This window comes from Hylobates moloch, unplaced genomic scaffold (genome assembly GCF_009828535.3).
Source record: "Hylobates moloch isolate HMO894 unplaced genomic scaffold, HMol_V3 SCAFFOLD_11, whole genome shotgun sequence".
NCBI lineage: Eukaryota > Metazoa > Chordata > Mammalia > Primates > Hylobatidae > Hylobates > Hylobates moloch.
This window is the reverse complement of record NW_026652286.1, coordinates 66,990,563-67,007,758: the sequence shown is the minus strand read 5'-3', so window position 1 is coordinate 67,007,758 and position 17,196 is coordinate 66,990,563. Positions and strand designations below refer to the sequence as shown.

Below are 17,196 nucleotides of genomic sequence, written 5' to 3'. Positions count from 1 at the left end.
GCTGCTGCCATGTTCCCTATATTTCAGCTGTGGTTTAAAACAGCTTGAAAGAACTCAACTCAGGCTGCCAAGAAAAATGGCAGCAAGAGCTCATTCTACCTATTAAATACTAACATGTTGCTTCCAGGAGGGAAGTGAGCAATTATTGTTTGTTTATTCCAAAACATCTGGATATATATGCGGTTATATGTTACAGTTAAAAATTTGTGTACTAGTTCATGTTAACTGCAAAGACAAACTATTAGCAGATTATCTGTTAGACTTCATTTGGATTTGTCTCTGGTTTATTTAAGTTTTGTCTTTGATAGTAGCAGAAAATGAATCAATAAATGAAAATGAATTTATATCTCTTAAGGCATCCATTTCTCATCAGAGATAGCTAATTTAGCTAACATTTGGAAGTGCTGATACCAGCAACAAAGCCTAGCATCAAATAATTTCTTTTAATGTCTTAAACACAAAAGATTTACAAACGAATTTGCTTTATTTTCTGAATATTTACAGAATACATAAGAATTGGTTTATGTTATCTTCGTAAAATTGTATAATTGGGCTTATCTGAGGTTTGTTTTCATTCTCTTTAATTAAATTATTAGTTAATATCTGATATTCCTATTTATTCTTACCATGCATACAATCTATAGCCCAATAGCATGGGAACTTTTTTTTTTTTTTTTTTTTTTGAGACGGAGTCTCGCTCTGTTGCCCAAGCTGGAGTGCAGTGGCGCGATCTCAGCTCACTGTAAGCTCTGCCTCCCAGGTTCAAGCCATTCTCCTGCCTCAGCCTCCTGAGTAGCTGGGACTACAGGTGCCTGCCACCACGCCCGGCCAATTTTTCATATTTCTAGTAGAGACGGGGTTTCACCGGGCTAGCCACGATGGTCTCGATCTCCTGACTTCATGATCCGCCCGCCTCGGCCTCCCAAAGTGCTGGGATTACAGGCATGAGCCACCGTGCCCGGCCAGCATGGGAACTCTTGAAATACTGCATGTATTTCTTTTTTTATCCAAAAAAATATTTGAAAGCTTGCTTTGCTAGGTTGTTTTTTGCATGAGTGTGAGAGTAGCTAGGTATTTCTAGCATTAAATGGGTAATGGGAAATAAAAATTACAGCTGTTTCTGAGTGAGATCTCCATGTGGCTTCGTTATTTTTTCGCTGTGAATTTCCAGAAGAGTAGATACAACTGTAATAAAATGTAAATGAGAAAATATATTCAAAAACCAAATATAAAATGACTTGAGGAATTATTTTTCTGGCTTACCTATACTTCATTTGTCTTTATTAAGGTTAGTGAGGCAAATGTGTGTGGTTTATATTGTAGATACATGCACACACAGCAGGATAAATTTTCATTTTAATGCTCATTAAGAATTTAATTGTACTTATATATTTCGAAGTTATAAAGGAAATAGAAAAATAAAGTCTACCCCATGTGAAATGACTCTCACTGGTATTGTTTTGCCCGTAAGAACTTCTGTCTTTTTTCAGTGAAGCATGGAACAATCACTAATACAATATTTGTATCTCATTTCAGGATGACGATGATGATCCTTTTATGAACACTAGTTCTTTAAGAAGAAATAGAAGATAATATATTTAATGGCACTAAGAAACATGCAAGATACAGGAAAAATGAAAGCGTTACAAGCTCAGAGTTTAAGATTTTAAGTATTGTTTCCTGAGCATGACTCCATAAGTAGGAAATTTCTAGCTCACAGACATATACGGTAGCATTGATTCACCTTGTTTTTTTAACCTGGTTGTTACAGTAAGAGCTTTGTTTCAATATCATTCTTGAGTAAAGATTAAAATAAAACTACCATTTTACATTTCTACTTCATGATCAAAAACTATGTCAGTATTTTAATATGGTTACATTTAGCCAAAGTTGAGGGAAAGAGCTTATAAAATTTAACTTCTTCATAATTTTAGTAATTTCCTAGAGGTTCTGGGTTTCCTGAAAGTAAAACAATTTATGTGAACCTGTGCCTAAATTCGCTGTTTGTTACTATGTATGTTTTTTTCTAATGCTTCTTATAAGACTAAATGATTAGAAGTACCTAATCATTTGAACAGATATGTTTTTATTTAAAAGAGTAGAATAACCTGTCAGAATTACTGAGTTTTTTATTCCAGTTGTAGCAAAGATTTCAAAAGATTATGTTCCCATTAAGTGGTAGTAATTTCCTTTATTATTCTGTATCCTTAATGGTGTTCTCTCTCTCCCCCCACCCCGTTCTCCCCTCTCCCTTTCTCCCTTTCTTTTTCTTCTCTTTACACATATGTGTGTGCCTATTTCTAGGAGGAAAAGGGTTAAAATTTGTCTTAAACTACATCTTCTTGAAAATATTGGAGAATTTGTTTTAGGTAGAGTGGTCAGTTGAACCTTACAGTAAAGTATAGAAATATATTTAATGTAGAATGTCAATGCCAGGATTTCTCATTAACAATATTTTATCTCAACTTTGGTTCCTGTGAAACATTTCTGAATGGGCAATTCCAGAAATCTTAGTAGCCCATGTTAAGTTTCTATTTTTTACTTGTTTTCAGGGAGAAATAAGAATTAGACATCTTCAGATTTAAGTTAAATAATGCCATTATTCTCTATAATCCTCTGTAAAAAGATCCCTGAGATTATTCCTTCTTTTAGTCTTATGCGACAGCTTTACTTAAAATTCTCTAAGGAAGTTATAGATCTTGAGAGTACAACGGCCCGACATTTCTTCATAGGTAGAAACAAATACTTGACTCAGTGATACTCATGACCATTAGAATAATCATACTTGGAATGTGTCAAATTATAAGACGCAGACACTTGGTTAGTGGCTGCCTCATATAGCACTTTTGAAGAGGCCTAAGTCAAAACTTGCAATATAACATTCTATTCACTTTCTTAAAAATATTTTTTCTGTACCTAACTTGAGCATAAGGGTTATTTGAGCAAGTAACATTAACTCAGTGGAAGGCATTGTCCTGTGAAATATTCTTAGGCAGATCTGCCCACATCTTTATTGAACTTAAAGTCTAATATTTCTAGTATTTGAACAAAGCAGAGGGTTAAGTCAGGGAAGAGCAGTGCTGTCCATGATGGAATGGAAGCTACCAGGGGAGGCAGTGTCTGGTTGATGCCATGCTACCTACCCCTGCACAAACCATGCTGACTCGGACTGAGCTGTGGGCCACATCAGCTAGTGGCTCTTCTCATTCATCAGTTAGGTGGGTCTGGGTGAGAGTAATAGTGAGGGAATGGTCACTAAAGTATCCTGACAAGTTCCTAGGAAAAAAGGAATAAGGCTTTTTTCCTTAAAAAAAAAAATTGCTCTGGCTGTGAAAAGAGGTACTAAATGTGATTCAGTTCACCGCTAAGGAAAGTGATGCCATAGCAGTTACAGAGGGTGAAAAATCTCTCCAGCTAATTCAGGTCATTTTGTGAATAGTATGTATCAAGCCCTGAAAATATGGTAAATAAAACGTGACAGGGAAACCTTTTTTTTATTGAATATTGTTACATAGTTAAATGTGCTGTATATCCTTAATATTTTATATTGATCCTGCAAAATCTGTTGATTTTAGGGGAATTTTGTTTTTTGTTTCTAACAATTTTCAGACCTGTTGGTATAGGAATGTAGAGGTCTTTCAGATGATTTGAAAGCAGCTGCATTTGCTCTTGGAGGCTTTGGGAGAGCAGGAATGAAAACATTCAGAGGAGAACATCTGTAGGGAATTCTTCTGTCACTTACCAAAGAATAATTATCTTTCTGGTGTTTTATTTCCTATCATAAAAATACAACAGTGCATTTACAAGGTTAAAGATTCCTCGAAGTTCTAGGAAATTCTAGAAAATGTAAGTGGTGCTTAGAAAATTCAAGCATTTAGGAATGTGACCTTTAATTCAGGTACGTAAAAGACTTTTTTTCCCAAACTTTTAAAAGTAGGAAATAACAATAAATACAGGAAAGTCATATGGTTGAATAAATAATTATAAATTGAGCACTGATGGAACCCCTCTACAGGTCAAGAAATAGCGCAATGTCTTGGACGCCCATTATATTGTTTTCTCCTTTCTGGGTAACCAGTCCTGACTTCTGTAATTCAAAAGCTCCTACTTTTGCCACAAGGTGGTGCTTCTGCCGTTAGATGCAGTTAGGAGGCTGCAACTGCAAATCTAAAATTAGGAAGTTAGTGTAGTTGCAATAAACTTAGAATTATGCATTAATACTAAACCTATGCAGTAATACCATAATTAGCCTTTTAATCATGTAAATTGCTTTATTAGGTATTTCATTTGGTTCAGCCTGTTATGGAATTTACCAGCTTGATAAATTTTGCATATAAAGGTTTATAAAGAAAAGGAATATTTTGTTTTTATAAAGAGAAAAATCCATTCTTAGAAAAAATCTGAGTAAAAAAGTATCTCAATGGGCTGGGCGCAGTGGCTCATGCCTTTAATCCCAGCACTTTGGGAGGCTCAGGAGGGGGATCACCTGAGATCAGGAGTTCGAAACCAGCCTGACCAACATGGTGAAACCTCGTCTCTACTAAAAATACAAAAAATTAACTGCGCATGGTGGCGTGTGCCTGTACTCATAGCTACTCAGGAGGCTGAAGCTGGAGAATCGCTTGAACCCGGGAGGCGGAGGTTGCAGTGAGCCGAGATTGTGCCATTGCACTGCAGCCTGGGCAACAAGAGTGAAACTCAGTCTCAAAAAAAAAAAGTATCTCAATGTAAAATATCTTCTTTGGAAATATAGAATTTAAAAGCAACTTTCACCCAAAGTAATCCGATGTCCTTTTTGTATCTGTCATATATTTAATTCATAGTATTTTGTGTGTGTGTGTGTGTCTGTGTGTGTGTGTGTGTTTTTGAGATGGAGTCTCGCACTCTTGCCCAGGCTGGAGTGCAGTGGTGTGATCTTGGCTCACTGCAAGCTCCGCCTCCCTCACGCCATTCTCCTGCCTCAGCCTCCCAGTTAGCTGGGACTACAGGCGCCCGCCACACCGTTTACCAGGATGGTTCGGACCTGATGATCCCCCGGCCTCCAAATCTGGATTACAGCCTGGCCACCCATTAAGATCATTATAGAAGTTTGGTATAATAAAGATTTGGGTTTTTCAGTCCAATGAGTTTCCATATTCTTGAATGAAAAAGATCCACATTTCATCATTTTCCTGTTTCATTTTCTTTTAGTACTTTTGAACTTAGTTTGGTTAGAAAATACTAGAATTTTAGTTTGATCTAAAGAACCAGCTTACATAACTTTCTGTTGCCATGTACATTTGTATGTCTTTGCTGTGTCAAATAACTGGATCTGATTTTAGCTCTTTTTAAGTGGTAAAAGCAATGCATTTTTATTCTTCAAATTCAGACATTGAATACGTATTAAAATGTGTATGCTTACCTGTAATCCTCTCCCCATCAACAATTAGGAACATGTTTCTCCAACTACTGTTGGCAAGACTACCAAGAAAAATTGTTGAATTAGAACCCCAGCGCCAGGCACGGTGGCTCACGCCTGTAATCCTAGCACTTTGGGAGGCTGAAGCAGGCAGATCACCTGAGGTCAGGAGTTCGAGACCAGCAGGGCCAACATGGCAAAACCCCGACTCTACTAAAAATACAAAAATTACCCAGGCATGGTGGTGGGCACCTGTAATCCCAACTACTCAGGAGACTGAGGCAGGAGAATTGCTTGAATCTGGGAGTTGGAGGTTGCGGTCAGCCGATATCGTGCCATTGCACTCCAGCCTGGGCAACAGAGCAAGACTCTGTCACAATCAATCAATCAATCCATCAATCAGTAAGAACCCCAGATTGTATAGCTACATGTTTTAGCCCCCTTTTCAAAGTATATGTTCTCCTTGGTACTTATTTTGACATTCTGATTTTTCCACATATGCTTTATCAACCTCTTAATTAAACCATCATTGTCAATTTTGAGAGATAACTGCACTGCTTCCCATTGTGTGTTTTAAATGTTATTGTTCAGTTTGAGTCAAATAAAAGGATATTTAATCTGTGGTGCCTTGACATTAAAAGTGGTAAAGTGATTTTAAAGGGCTCTTGGCTGGCTGTTGCACATTATGGCTGATTAACAAAAGAGGTTTAATGGATATTAGGCTGGTTGGCCCATGCAAACTTTGTTCTGCCTCTGAGCCACTGTGTAGTCAAGATGGTTCATGTACAAATACCCAGAACTAGGGCATAAGTACCCTTGATCACAGTGCCTGTTTAATATCAATACCAAGTGTTTCATGTTTATATTTTATGTAAAAATCAGAATTTTCTACATAGAAGCTTATAACTGCAGTCTACCTGTTAGTGCATTTGAACTGATTGCATGGTATATCTGACTTTGAGTACATTTTGCCAGAGGCAAAAGGCCATTGCTTAATAGGCTGAGAGGCCCAACTGCATTTCCGTTGGTTCTTGGGTAGTCTGGAAATGACGGCATCCATTTTACACTCATTAAAGTGTTTTACCATAAACAATGAGATAAATAAGTAAACCCATCATAGGTATCCTGAAAGTTTCTAGTGGTTTATCATTCCAGTACTGATTTCTGAGGTTTTTAGTAGTTTTAAGTCCAGATAATATTTTTAAAACTTGAAATAGTATCAACTTTACAGAAAATTGCAAGAATAATGGAGAACTTTTTATCGTTTATTCAGATTAACCAATTTTTGACATTTTGTCATTAAAAAATTCTATATGTGCATATATGTATATGTTATATACATATATTTTCATATCAAATGTGAACACACACATACAATTTCTCAATCTTTTGACACTAGGTTGGAATGTCATGTCCCTTTACTCTTTAATACTTCATTGTATGTTCCCTAGGAACAAGAATATCCTCTTTTATAACCACCATACTGTTAATCTACAGTTCATTTTCCAGTTTTGTTATTTGTTCCAATACTTTCCTTATATAGCATGTTTTTCCCTCTAGTCTAGGATTTAGTTTTATTTTGTGAATATGTAGAGTATCAACGTGCTTCCTGAAGTCTAAATCATGCAAATGTACACTCAAGTCTTACTCCCTTCCCTATTCCTTTCATCCCTTTTTGCCCCACCCATTGTAGGTAACCAATTTCATTTTTGTATATTCTTTTCACCAAAATAATGCAGATTTGTACATTTTTTCATGTCCCCTATTTTCTTACATAAAAAGTTTTATGCTATATATACTCTTTTTGTCTGAACAAATGGAGTTTTTTGTCCTACAAACTACTCCATGTCATTTTATGGAGATCTTCCTTTTTTATAGCCTCATGGTACTCCATTGAGTTTAAATGCTGTAGTTTATTCTGTCCTCCTATACTTGTGCCTTTTGGTAGTTCTGATATTTACAATTACAAATAATACTGCAGTGCTAATACTAGTATTTTTAATACTGCAATACTAATGCTAGTATTTTAAAATTTTTAGAAGTGTTATCTTCAGAGTAAATTCCTGGAAGTGTGATTATTCAGTAAAAGAGTAAATGTACATGTAGTTTTGTTAGCTGTTGCCAAGTTCCTTTTATAAAAGTTGTATTCGCACCAACAATGTGTGGACTACCTATTTCTCTATAGCCTCACCATCAGAAGAATGTATTGTCAAATTTTTGACTATTTGCCAAACTGATGGACAAGAAATGGCATCTTAGTGTAATTATAATTTGCATTTCTCTTATGAATTAAGTTGGATTTGTAAAAATATGCTTAAGGTACATTTTTACATCCATTTTTGGTGAATTGCTTGTTTGTGTATCTTACTCATTTTTCTAGAATGTCTGGTCCCCTTTTTCTTCACTCAATATAAAAAATATTTTTTAAATATTAGATATTAACCCTTTGTCTAGAATATGCTGTAAAATGTTTTCCCAACTTCTTATTTGTATTTTTATTTTGTTTATGGTGATTTTTTTGCAGTGCAGCAGTTTGTTTTTAATGTAGTCAAATTTATCTGGTTTTGCATCTGGACTTGGTTTTTGTTGTATAAATGGTGTCTAATTGAACAGAGGGTCTTTTAAGGAACATAACTTTTTTATTTTTATAATTGCATAATTGGACTTTATGAAGTCCAACTTACATTGATTAAGGTGTAACGTTTTTGTGTTCTGTTCAAGAAAACCATTGCTTACCCTAAGGTCGTGTAACTTCTTCTGTGTTATCTTCAGAACTTTATGTTTTGCCTTTCCAATTCAGCTCCACAGTCCAGCTGGGAATTGATTTCTATGCTCTTAATTGCTATTTGGCTGTTTTTTCTATTTTGTTTCTGCTGTGTGCTTTGTTTCAAATCAGATCCTCACAACATGAAAGAAAATAATTATCTGTTAATTTAAGCCATTGATTAATATTGCATCTTACAGAGGGGGAAATAATTTTTAAAGTGGATTGTTTTTGTTTTAACAGCAATACCATGTAAAAATGTCTTTAAGGATATTTCTAGAAAACATCACCAGATCAGCAACTCATTTTCACAGGATGCGAGCAATAGCTATCATTGATCTTACATGCTTTTAAAAAATCCTTCTAATAAGATTTTTTTAATTGCTATTTGAGGCCATTATTTTTGAGCACCAGAGAAAGAAAAGTTGTGTTTTTTTCATACTGGCTCTAACTGCCTTGTGTTTCATAAGGTTCATGCTATGATAAAGACAAATTCTAGCAATTACAGTTGAAGACACAGCTTGCAGGCAGTGGAACAGGGAAGGTTGTGATGATAATACATCTCAGGGAAAAAGTCTGTACACAGTGAAGGAACATGTAGGATCTGAAGGTGAAAGTCCGTTCTTGACCCACCAGTTAGACTATTCAACAAAATCATACAATATTATAAAAGGCTGAAATTAAGGGCAGAGTGATAAAAATCGAAATTATGTGAAGAAAATTACCATGCCCTTTTTTTTTTTTTTGAAATTCGAGAGAGTCTTGCTTTGTTGTCCAGGCTGGAGTGCAGTGATGTGATCTTGGCTCACTGCAACCTCCATCTCTCCCAGATTCAAGTGATTCTCATGCCTCAGCCTCCCAAGTAGCTGGGATTACAGGCATGAGCCATCACACCCAGCTATTTTTTTTCTATCTTTAGTAGAGACAGGTTTTCACTGTGTTGGCCAGGCTGGTCTCGAACTCCCAACCTCAGGTGATCCACCCACCTCGACCTCTCAAAGTGCTGGGATTACAGGCATGAGCCACCATGCTCAGACCATGCCATTTATGCTATACTTACAAGTTTAATTCCTTAAATAATTTTTTTTTTTTTTTTTTTTTTTTTTTTTGTGGGACGACGAATTTCTCTTTCTCTCAGCCGGGAGTGCAGTGGCGCAATTTCGGCTCACTGCAAGCTCCGCCTCCCGGGTTCACGCCATTCTCCTGCCTCAGCTTCCCCAGCAGCTGGGACTACAGGCGCCCGCCACTACGCCTGGCTAATTTTTGTATTTTTAGTAGAGATGGGGTTTCACCGTGTTAGCCAGGATGGTCTCGATTTCCTGATCTCGTGATCCGCCTGCCCCAGCCTCCGAAAGTGCTGGGATTATAGGCTTGAGCCACCGCGCCCGGCCCCTAAATAACGATTCTTAACCGCAAGTGCCTTCTGGCAGGCTGTGGACTCCCAGCGTGGGTTCATCCTGAATTCACCTCTTCCACAACCTTTTATTATGTGATGCCATAACTCTCGACACTGCCTTTCCTATTGAATTGAGTTTCCTTAAGGGAAGGCCCCTTGCTGTTTTTGTCTCTAAACCAAGCCTAGCATGGTGCCTGGCACAGAGCAGGCTCTTAGTAAATACTGAATGCATGACTATGTGAAGACATAAATAGATTTTGTTAAAAGAAAAAAATTCCAAAGCACTCACAGAAATAAAGCAGAGCTGTTAATTTCGCCCTCCTTGACAATGGAAATACCTCTCGTAAACACAAATGACTGTGTTACGCAGTAGAGGCATTAAGAGTCTTAAGTTATGAAGCCAACGACTTGATTTCCAAACACCTCCTTACCCAAAATTGCCACCCTAGTCAGATTGGTTCAGTTGGCTGATCAGACCAGTGACCCATCTGTGACAGTGGCAATAATTAGGAACCTATTACAGATAAAGATGGACTGTTATCCTCTGTAAACTGCTGAGTTTTTTCCGAGTATAAATAGTACTTGTGAAGAATGCAAAAGAATATGAAGAAAAAGGATACCATAATCCTGCTATTAACATTTCACTGTGCGCCCTTTAACTCTTCACATAATTGAAGTGAAATTGTATCAGTTTGTGTCCTGCTTGTGTAATTCTGAAAGCATTTTCTGAGTTACTGAATTTTTCTCATAAACATTTCTTTTAATGGTTGCATAATGTTTTGAGTCATGGAATACTACAGCATAATATATTTTTCACTATAATAAATAATGCTTGATGGAGTCATCTTTTTACATAATATTTTTATACTTTTTATGTGGAGATAGGGTGTGAGAAACCTACATGTATCCATCATCCTGCTTCGATCCATTTCTCTTCCTCTGGTCCAGATGATTTTGAAGCAAATTCCAGACATTGTGTTATTTAATCTGCATATATATATGCACATGCGTATATACAATAAACAGCAAGGACTCTTTTTAAATAAAATATACTGTCAGTTGTACATAAATCTTTGACCACATTTTAAAAATTATATCCGTAGGCTAGGATAGAGTAAAAAATAGAATTTCAGGTAAAGGAGATGAAAATATTTTAAGGCTTATGACAGTTTTACCAGATTCCATTGCAGAAAGGATATATCCATTTATACTCCCACCAGCAACATGAGAGCACCTTCTTCACTGCACCCTACCCAATACCTAGTCATTTATTTGATTTTGTGAACTTCACAGTAAAAGGTTTCTTCCATTTGGTTTTAGGCTTTAACAGTACTCTTCACCCAGAAGCTAATGATAAGATTGTTCATCAGTCAGACCTGGGCTTCAATCTTCCAATCCTTTTAGCTATGTAACTTATACAAGTCAGTCTCGGAATATCTGCTTCCCCATTCAGTAGATAAAAATGCCTACCTTGTGTGTTTTGTGATTAAATGCAATGATGCTTATGATGTGATTAGCAGGCTGCAAGTAGCATCTTCAACTGTAATTGCTAGAATTTCTTTTATCATAGCATGAACTTTATGAAATAGAAGTCAGTGTAAAATTAATATGAAAAAAGACTTCTTTTTCTGATGCTCAAAATTAATGGCCTCAAGTGGTAATTCAAAAAATAAAAAAAATCCTATTAAAGCATTTTCAAAAGAGCCTAAGATCAATGATAGCTGTTGCTTACATCCTGTGAAAATGAGTTGCTGATCCTGTGATGCTTTCTAGAAATATCCTTAACAATTTTTTTACTTGGTATTGCTATTTTTTAAAAAACACTTTAATCATCGTTCTCCCTCTGTAAGATGCAATATTAATAAAATAGCTTAAATATGGCTAATTATCCTCTTTCTCGTTCTGAGGATCTGATTCAAAACAAAGCACACAACAGAAATGAAAACGAATTAGTAAAAAAATAGCCCAATGGCAATTAAGAGCATAGAATGAGAGCTGATGTTAAGAAATGTGACTCAACCTATAGAATTATAGAAAATCCCCTTGCAACATTAATTGCACAGCTCTACTCATTAGAGGAACTGTATCTTCTTTTGCCTCCTCTGAGAGCTAATGAAGAAATTCTCATTTTATGAGAACACTTGGACACAGGGCGGGGAACATCACACCCCGAGGCCTGTCGTGGGGTGGAGGGGAAGGGATAGCATTAGGAGAAATACCTAATGTAAATGACGAGTTAATGGGTACAGCAAACCAACATGGTACGTGTATACCTATGTAACGAACCTGCATGTTGTGCACATGTACCCTAGAACTTAAAGTGTAATTTAAAAAAAAATTCTCATTTTAAGTGTTTATCCAGCAACAGAACCAGAAAATTGTTACTTTTACAGAAAGTAAGTTTTATTGCATATACAAGATGGATATTGATATTTTAAATTAGATATGTCCAAGGTAAACGATCTTATCAGCAAACAAGGACAGTTTGACTTCCTCTTTACTGATTTAGATGCTCTTTCTCTTTTGTCTGATTGCTCTGGCTAGGACTTCTGGCACTATGTTGAAGAGGAGTGGTGAGAGTGGGCATCCCTGTCTTGTTCCCATTCTCAGAATGCTTCCAACTTTTCCCCATTCAGTATTATGTTGGCTGTGCATTTGTCATAGATGGCTTTTATTACATTAACGTATGTCCCTTGGATGCCGATTTTGCTGAATGTTTTAATCATAAAGGGAAGCTGGATTTTGTCGAATGCTTTTTCTGCATCTATTGAGATGGTCATGTGATTTTTGGTTTTAATTCTGTTTATCTGGTATATCACATTTATTGACTTGCGTATGTTAAACCATCCCTGCATCCCTGGTATGAAACCCACTTGATCATGGTGGATTATCTTTTTGATATGTTGTTGGATTCACTCAGCTAGTGTTTTGTTAAGGATTTTAGCATCTATGTTCATCAAGGATATTTATCTGTAGTTTTCTTTTTTGGTTGTATCCTTTCCTGATTTTGGTATTAGGATGATGCTGGCTTCATAGGATGAATTAGAGAGGGTTCCTTCTTTCTCTATCTTGTGGAATAGTGTCAAAAGAATTGGTACCGATCCTTCTTTGAATGCCTGGTAGAATTCTGCTGTGAATCCGTCTGGTTCTGGACTTTTTTGTGTTGGTGATTTTTAAATTACCATTTCAATCTCGCTCCTTCTGTTCAGGGTATCTAATTCTTCCTGATTTAAGCTAGGAGGGTTGTATTTTTCCAGGAATGTATCCATCTCTTCTAGGTTTTCTAGTTTATGTGCATAAAGGTGTTCACTGTAGTCTTGAGTGATCTTTTGTATTTTGGTGGTGTCAGTTGTAAGATCTCCTGTTTTGTTTCTTAGTGAGGTTATTTAGATTTTCCCTCTTCTTTTCTTGGTTAATCTTGCTAATGGCCTATCAATTTTATTTATCTTTTGAAAGAACCAGCTTTTTGTTTCATTTATCTTTTGTATTTTTTGTTTGTTTCAATTTCATTTAGTTCTGCTCTGATCTTGGTTATTTCCTTTCTTCTGCTGGGTTTGGGTTTGGTTTGTTCTAGTTCTCTAGTTCCTTGAGTTGTGACCTTAGATTGTCTGTTTGTGCTCTTTCAGAATTTTTGATGTAGGCATTTAGGGCAATGAACGATCCTCTTAGCACCACCTTAGCTGTATCCCAGAGGTTTTGATAGGTTGGGTCATTATTGTCTTTCAGTTCAAAGAATTTTTTAATTTCCATCTTGTTTTTGTTTTTGACCCATAGCTCATTCAGGAGCAGGTTATTTAATTTCCAAACCCTAAGGGATCCCCCAGAAAGCTACTAGAACTGATAAAATAATTCAGCAAAGTTTCAAGATACAAGATGAATGTACACAAATCGGTAGCTCTTCTATGCATCAACAGCGACCAAGCGGAGAATCAAATCAAGAGCTCAACCCCTTTTAAAACAGCTGCAAAAAAAATAAAGTAAAATACTTAGGAATGTACCTAACAAAGGAGTTGAAAGTCCTCTACAAGGAAAACTACAAAACACTGCTGAAAGAAATCATAGACAACACAAACAAATGGAAACACATCCCATGCTCATGGATGGGTGGAATCAATATTGTGAAAATGACCATACTGCCAAAAGCAATCTAGAAATTCAATGCAATCACCATCAAAGTACCACCGTCATTCTTCACAGTTAGAAAAAAAAATTCTAAAATTCATATAGAACCAAAAAAGAGCCCGCATAGCCAAAGCAAGACTAAGCAAAAAAAAAAAAAAAAATCTGGAGGCATCACACTACCTCACTTCGAACTATAGCATAAGGCCATAGTCACCAAAACAGCATGGTACTGGTATAAAAATAGGCACGTAGACCAATGGAACAGAATAGAGAACCCAGAAATAAACCCAAATACTTAAACAGCCAATTGGTCTTCAACAAAGCAAACAAAAACGTAAAGTGGGGAAAGGACTAATTATAGAAGATAACATTGGAAAAACCCTTCTAGACATTGGCTTAGGCAAGGGTTTCATGACCAAGAACCCAAAAACAAATGCAATAAAAACAAAGATAAATAGCTGGGACCTAATTAAACTAAAGAGCTTTTGCATGGCAAAAGGAACAGTCAGCAGAGTAAACAGACAACCCACAGAGTGGGAGAAAATCTTCACAATCTATACATCTGACAAAGGACTAATATCCAGAATCTACAACCAACTCATGTCAGTAAGAAAAAATACAATCCCGTCAAAAAGTGGGCTAAGGACCTGAATGGACTGTTCTCAAAAGAAGATATATACAAATGGCCAACAAACATACGAAAAAAATGTTCACCATCACTAATCATCAGGGAAATGCATCAAAACCGCAATGCAATACCACGTTACTCCTGCGAGAATGGCCATAATCAAAAAATCAAAAAACAGTAGATGTTGGCATAGATGCAGTGATCAGGGAACACTTCTACACTGCTGGTGGGAATGTAAACTAATACAGCCACTATGGAAAACAGTGTGGAGATTCCTTAAAGAACTAAAAATAGAACTACCGTTTGATCCAGCAATTCCACTACTGGGTATCTACCCAGAGGAAAATAAGTCACTATTCGAAAAAGGTACTTGCACATGCATGTTTATAGTAGTGCAATTCACAATTGCAAAGTCGTGGAACCAACCCAAATGCCCATCAATCAACAAGTGGATAAAGAAGCTGTGATATATATATGCCATGGAATACCACTCAGCCATAAAAAGGAATGAATTAACAGCATTTGCAGTGACCTGGATGAGATTGGAGACTATTATTCTAAGTGAAGTAACTCAGGAATGGAAAACCAAACATTGTATGTCCTCACTGATATGTGGGAGCTAAGCTATGAGGATGCAAAGGCATAAGAATGATACAATGGACTTTGGGAACTTGGGGGGAAGAGTGGGAGAGGGGTGAGGGATAAAAGACTACAAATATGGTGCAGCGTATACTGCTCGGGTGATGGGTGCACCAAAATCTCACATATCACCACTAAAGAATTTACTCATGTAACCAAATACCACCTGTACCCCAATAGCTTATGGAAAAATAAAATAAAATAAAATTAGATATGTCCCAGGAACTTACTAGACAGATAAAAGTATTTAGAGAGAGAAAGACCTGCATCCTGGGTTGTCTGATTCCAGAGCCAGTATCTCGAACTCCGTATTGCCTGTTTTCCCTGTCTTAGTACTAGGCGGTAGGAGACAGCATTAGGAAGACAGTAGTTCCTGGCCTGGTAATGCTGACAGTTTCGTAGGAAATACACATGTAGCAAATCATGAGACCCCAAGAAGGAAAGTATAGTATCAAAGAATGAATCATATGTTATGGGAGCACTTTTAAAAGAGCAGATTTGGGAACACTGACTTTGCTTGTTCTGGGATTGTGGCAGTCAAGGGGGTCAGACAGTCTTCAGAGGGGAGATAACATTTGAGCTGGGTCTTGAATAAAGAGTTTTTCTGGCTCTAAGGTGGTGGAGAGGATGACTGTAGGCAGAGAAACAGCATCCTCAAATACACAGTGTCATGTAATTGCTGACGTATGAGATGACCACAAGATTCTAACCACGGTGGACAAGTGAATAGGAAAAGGAGCAAGTACAAGAAAGTGAGGGAAGAGCAGGATATAACGAATTGAGTTTGGAGCTTGTTGAAGTGGGTGGGTATTCCAAGTCAAAATGTCCAATCAACAGTGAAATGTTACATAATACAGATTTGGAGCTTTTAACAGGTGGTGAGGTACAGATCTTGGAGTCATTGGTGAGTAATGGATGGTTAAACCAGTGAAGGTGGCTGAGATCACCCAGGGAGATATTTAATTCAAGAGGAGCAGATAATGCAGCATAACACCTTGGAGCCCTGAACTTTAGCTAGCAATCCTACAATAAATGCTACCATTTATCTGCATATGGGTTAAATGGGTTGTTGGAGTTGGCTTAAGACCCTAGCCACCATTTAGAAAAGTTTCTATGTAGAAGTGCAGAGTAAGTTCAAGCAACTTAGAATTTAATTTGGGGCCACAAACTGAAGTTGGAGCTTGGTTGTACTTCTTTTTACATATCCTAAATATACATTTTTACTCTATGGCTCAGTGTGCTGGAACTTGGGAAGCAATTCCTAGCTTAGCCTGCCTACACACTTCGCATTTTTATTGCATTTGAGCATATCTTCAGCTGTACTTGGTATTTCAGGCTTACTTGGTTCATTTGTAATTCAAGTATGATGACATACAACTGGTACAATTAAACTAAGAGTGACTGTCATGTGCCTGGCACTGTGTTGAATTGCTGTTTGTTCCCTTCTGCCACTGTGATTAGTACCATAAGGAACTGTGAGTGTGGTGAGTTTTTAACTCAAGTAGGGCCTTTTCAGAGAACAATATTGGTGTTAAAAAGGCATTGTTTGCAGTGTCAGGAATACTGATGTGAGGCTCTCAAAACCTCTTTCGTAGGCTTGTATGTGATGTTACAGTAGTCTCACTTTATCCAAGGTTTCGTTTCTTGCACCACTCTACTCTGTCCATTCAGGATGTGAATCCTCCCTTTGTTCAGCATATCCATGCAGTACCTTCTCCTCAGTCACTCAGTAGCCACCTCAGTTGTCAGAGCTCCCGTCAAGGTATTGCAGTGCTTGTGTTCAACTAACCTTTATTTTACTTATAGTAGCCCCAAAGCTGCAAGAGTAGCAATGCTGGCAATTAGCATATGCCAGCTAGAAGTTATAAAATACTCCCTTTATGTGAAAAGGTGAAAGTTCTTGATTTAATAAGGAAGAAGGGAAAAATCGTAAGCTGAGGCTGCTAAGATCTGTAATAAGAACGAATCTTCTATCCATGAAATTGTGAAGAAGGAAAAAGAAATTCATGTATAGCCTGTATAGGGTTTGGTACTATCCACAGTTTTGGGCATCCACTGGGAATCTTGGAATGTTTACCCCATGAATAAGGGGGGACTACTATATTCTATAATTCTTGGTCTCATTTTTATTAAAATAGTGTTAAGTGATTTATTGGTTTGGTTTGTTTCAAGTATATTTGAGAGAGTGAAACCCTCTGCTCTTTTCTGTGTTTACTGTGTGTGACTATTACTAGAGATCTAGGAATATA

At 37.0% G+C, this 17,196-nt stretch overlaps 1 protein-coding gene across 4 annotated transcripts in view; it reads left to right on the top strand.

Moving 5' to 3' along the window:
- MRE11 (MRE11 homolog, double strand break repair nuclease) overlaps positions 1 to 1,984 on the top strand; it is a 353,252-nt gene extending 351,268 nt beyond the window's left edge. For all 4 annotated transcript variants that reach the window (XM_058446191.1, XM_058446190.1, XM_032167179.2 and 1 more), the window contains one exon: positions 1,537 to 1,984. In XM_058446191.1, coding sequence (XP_058302174.1) covers positions 1,537 to 1,593 — 57 coding nt within the window. In that variant the 3' untranslated portion in view covers positions 1,594 to 1,984. The remainder of the gene's footprint in view (positions 1 to 1,536) is intronic.
- The last annotated feature ends 15,212 nt before the right edge of the window (positions 1,985 to 17,196 follow it).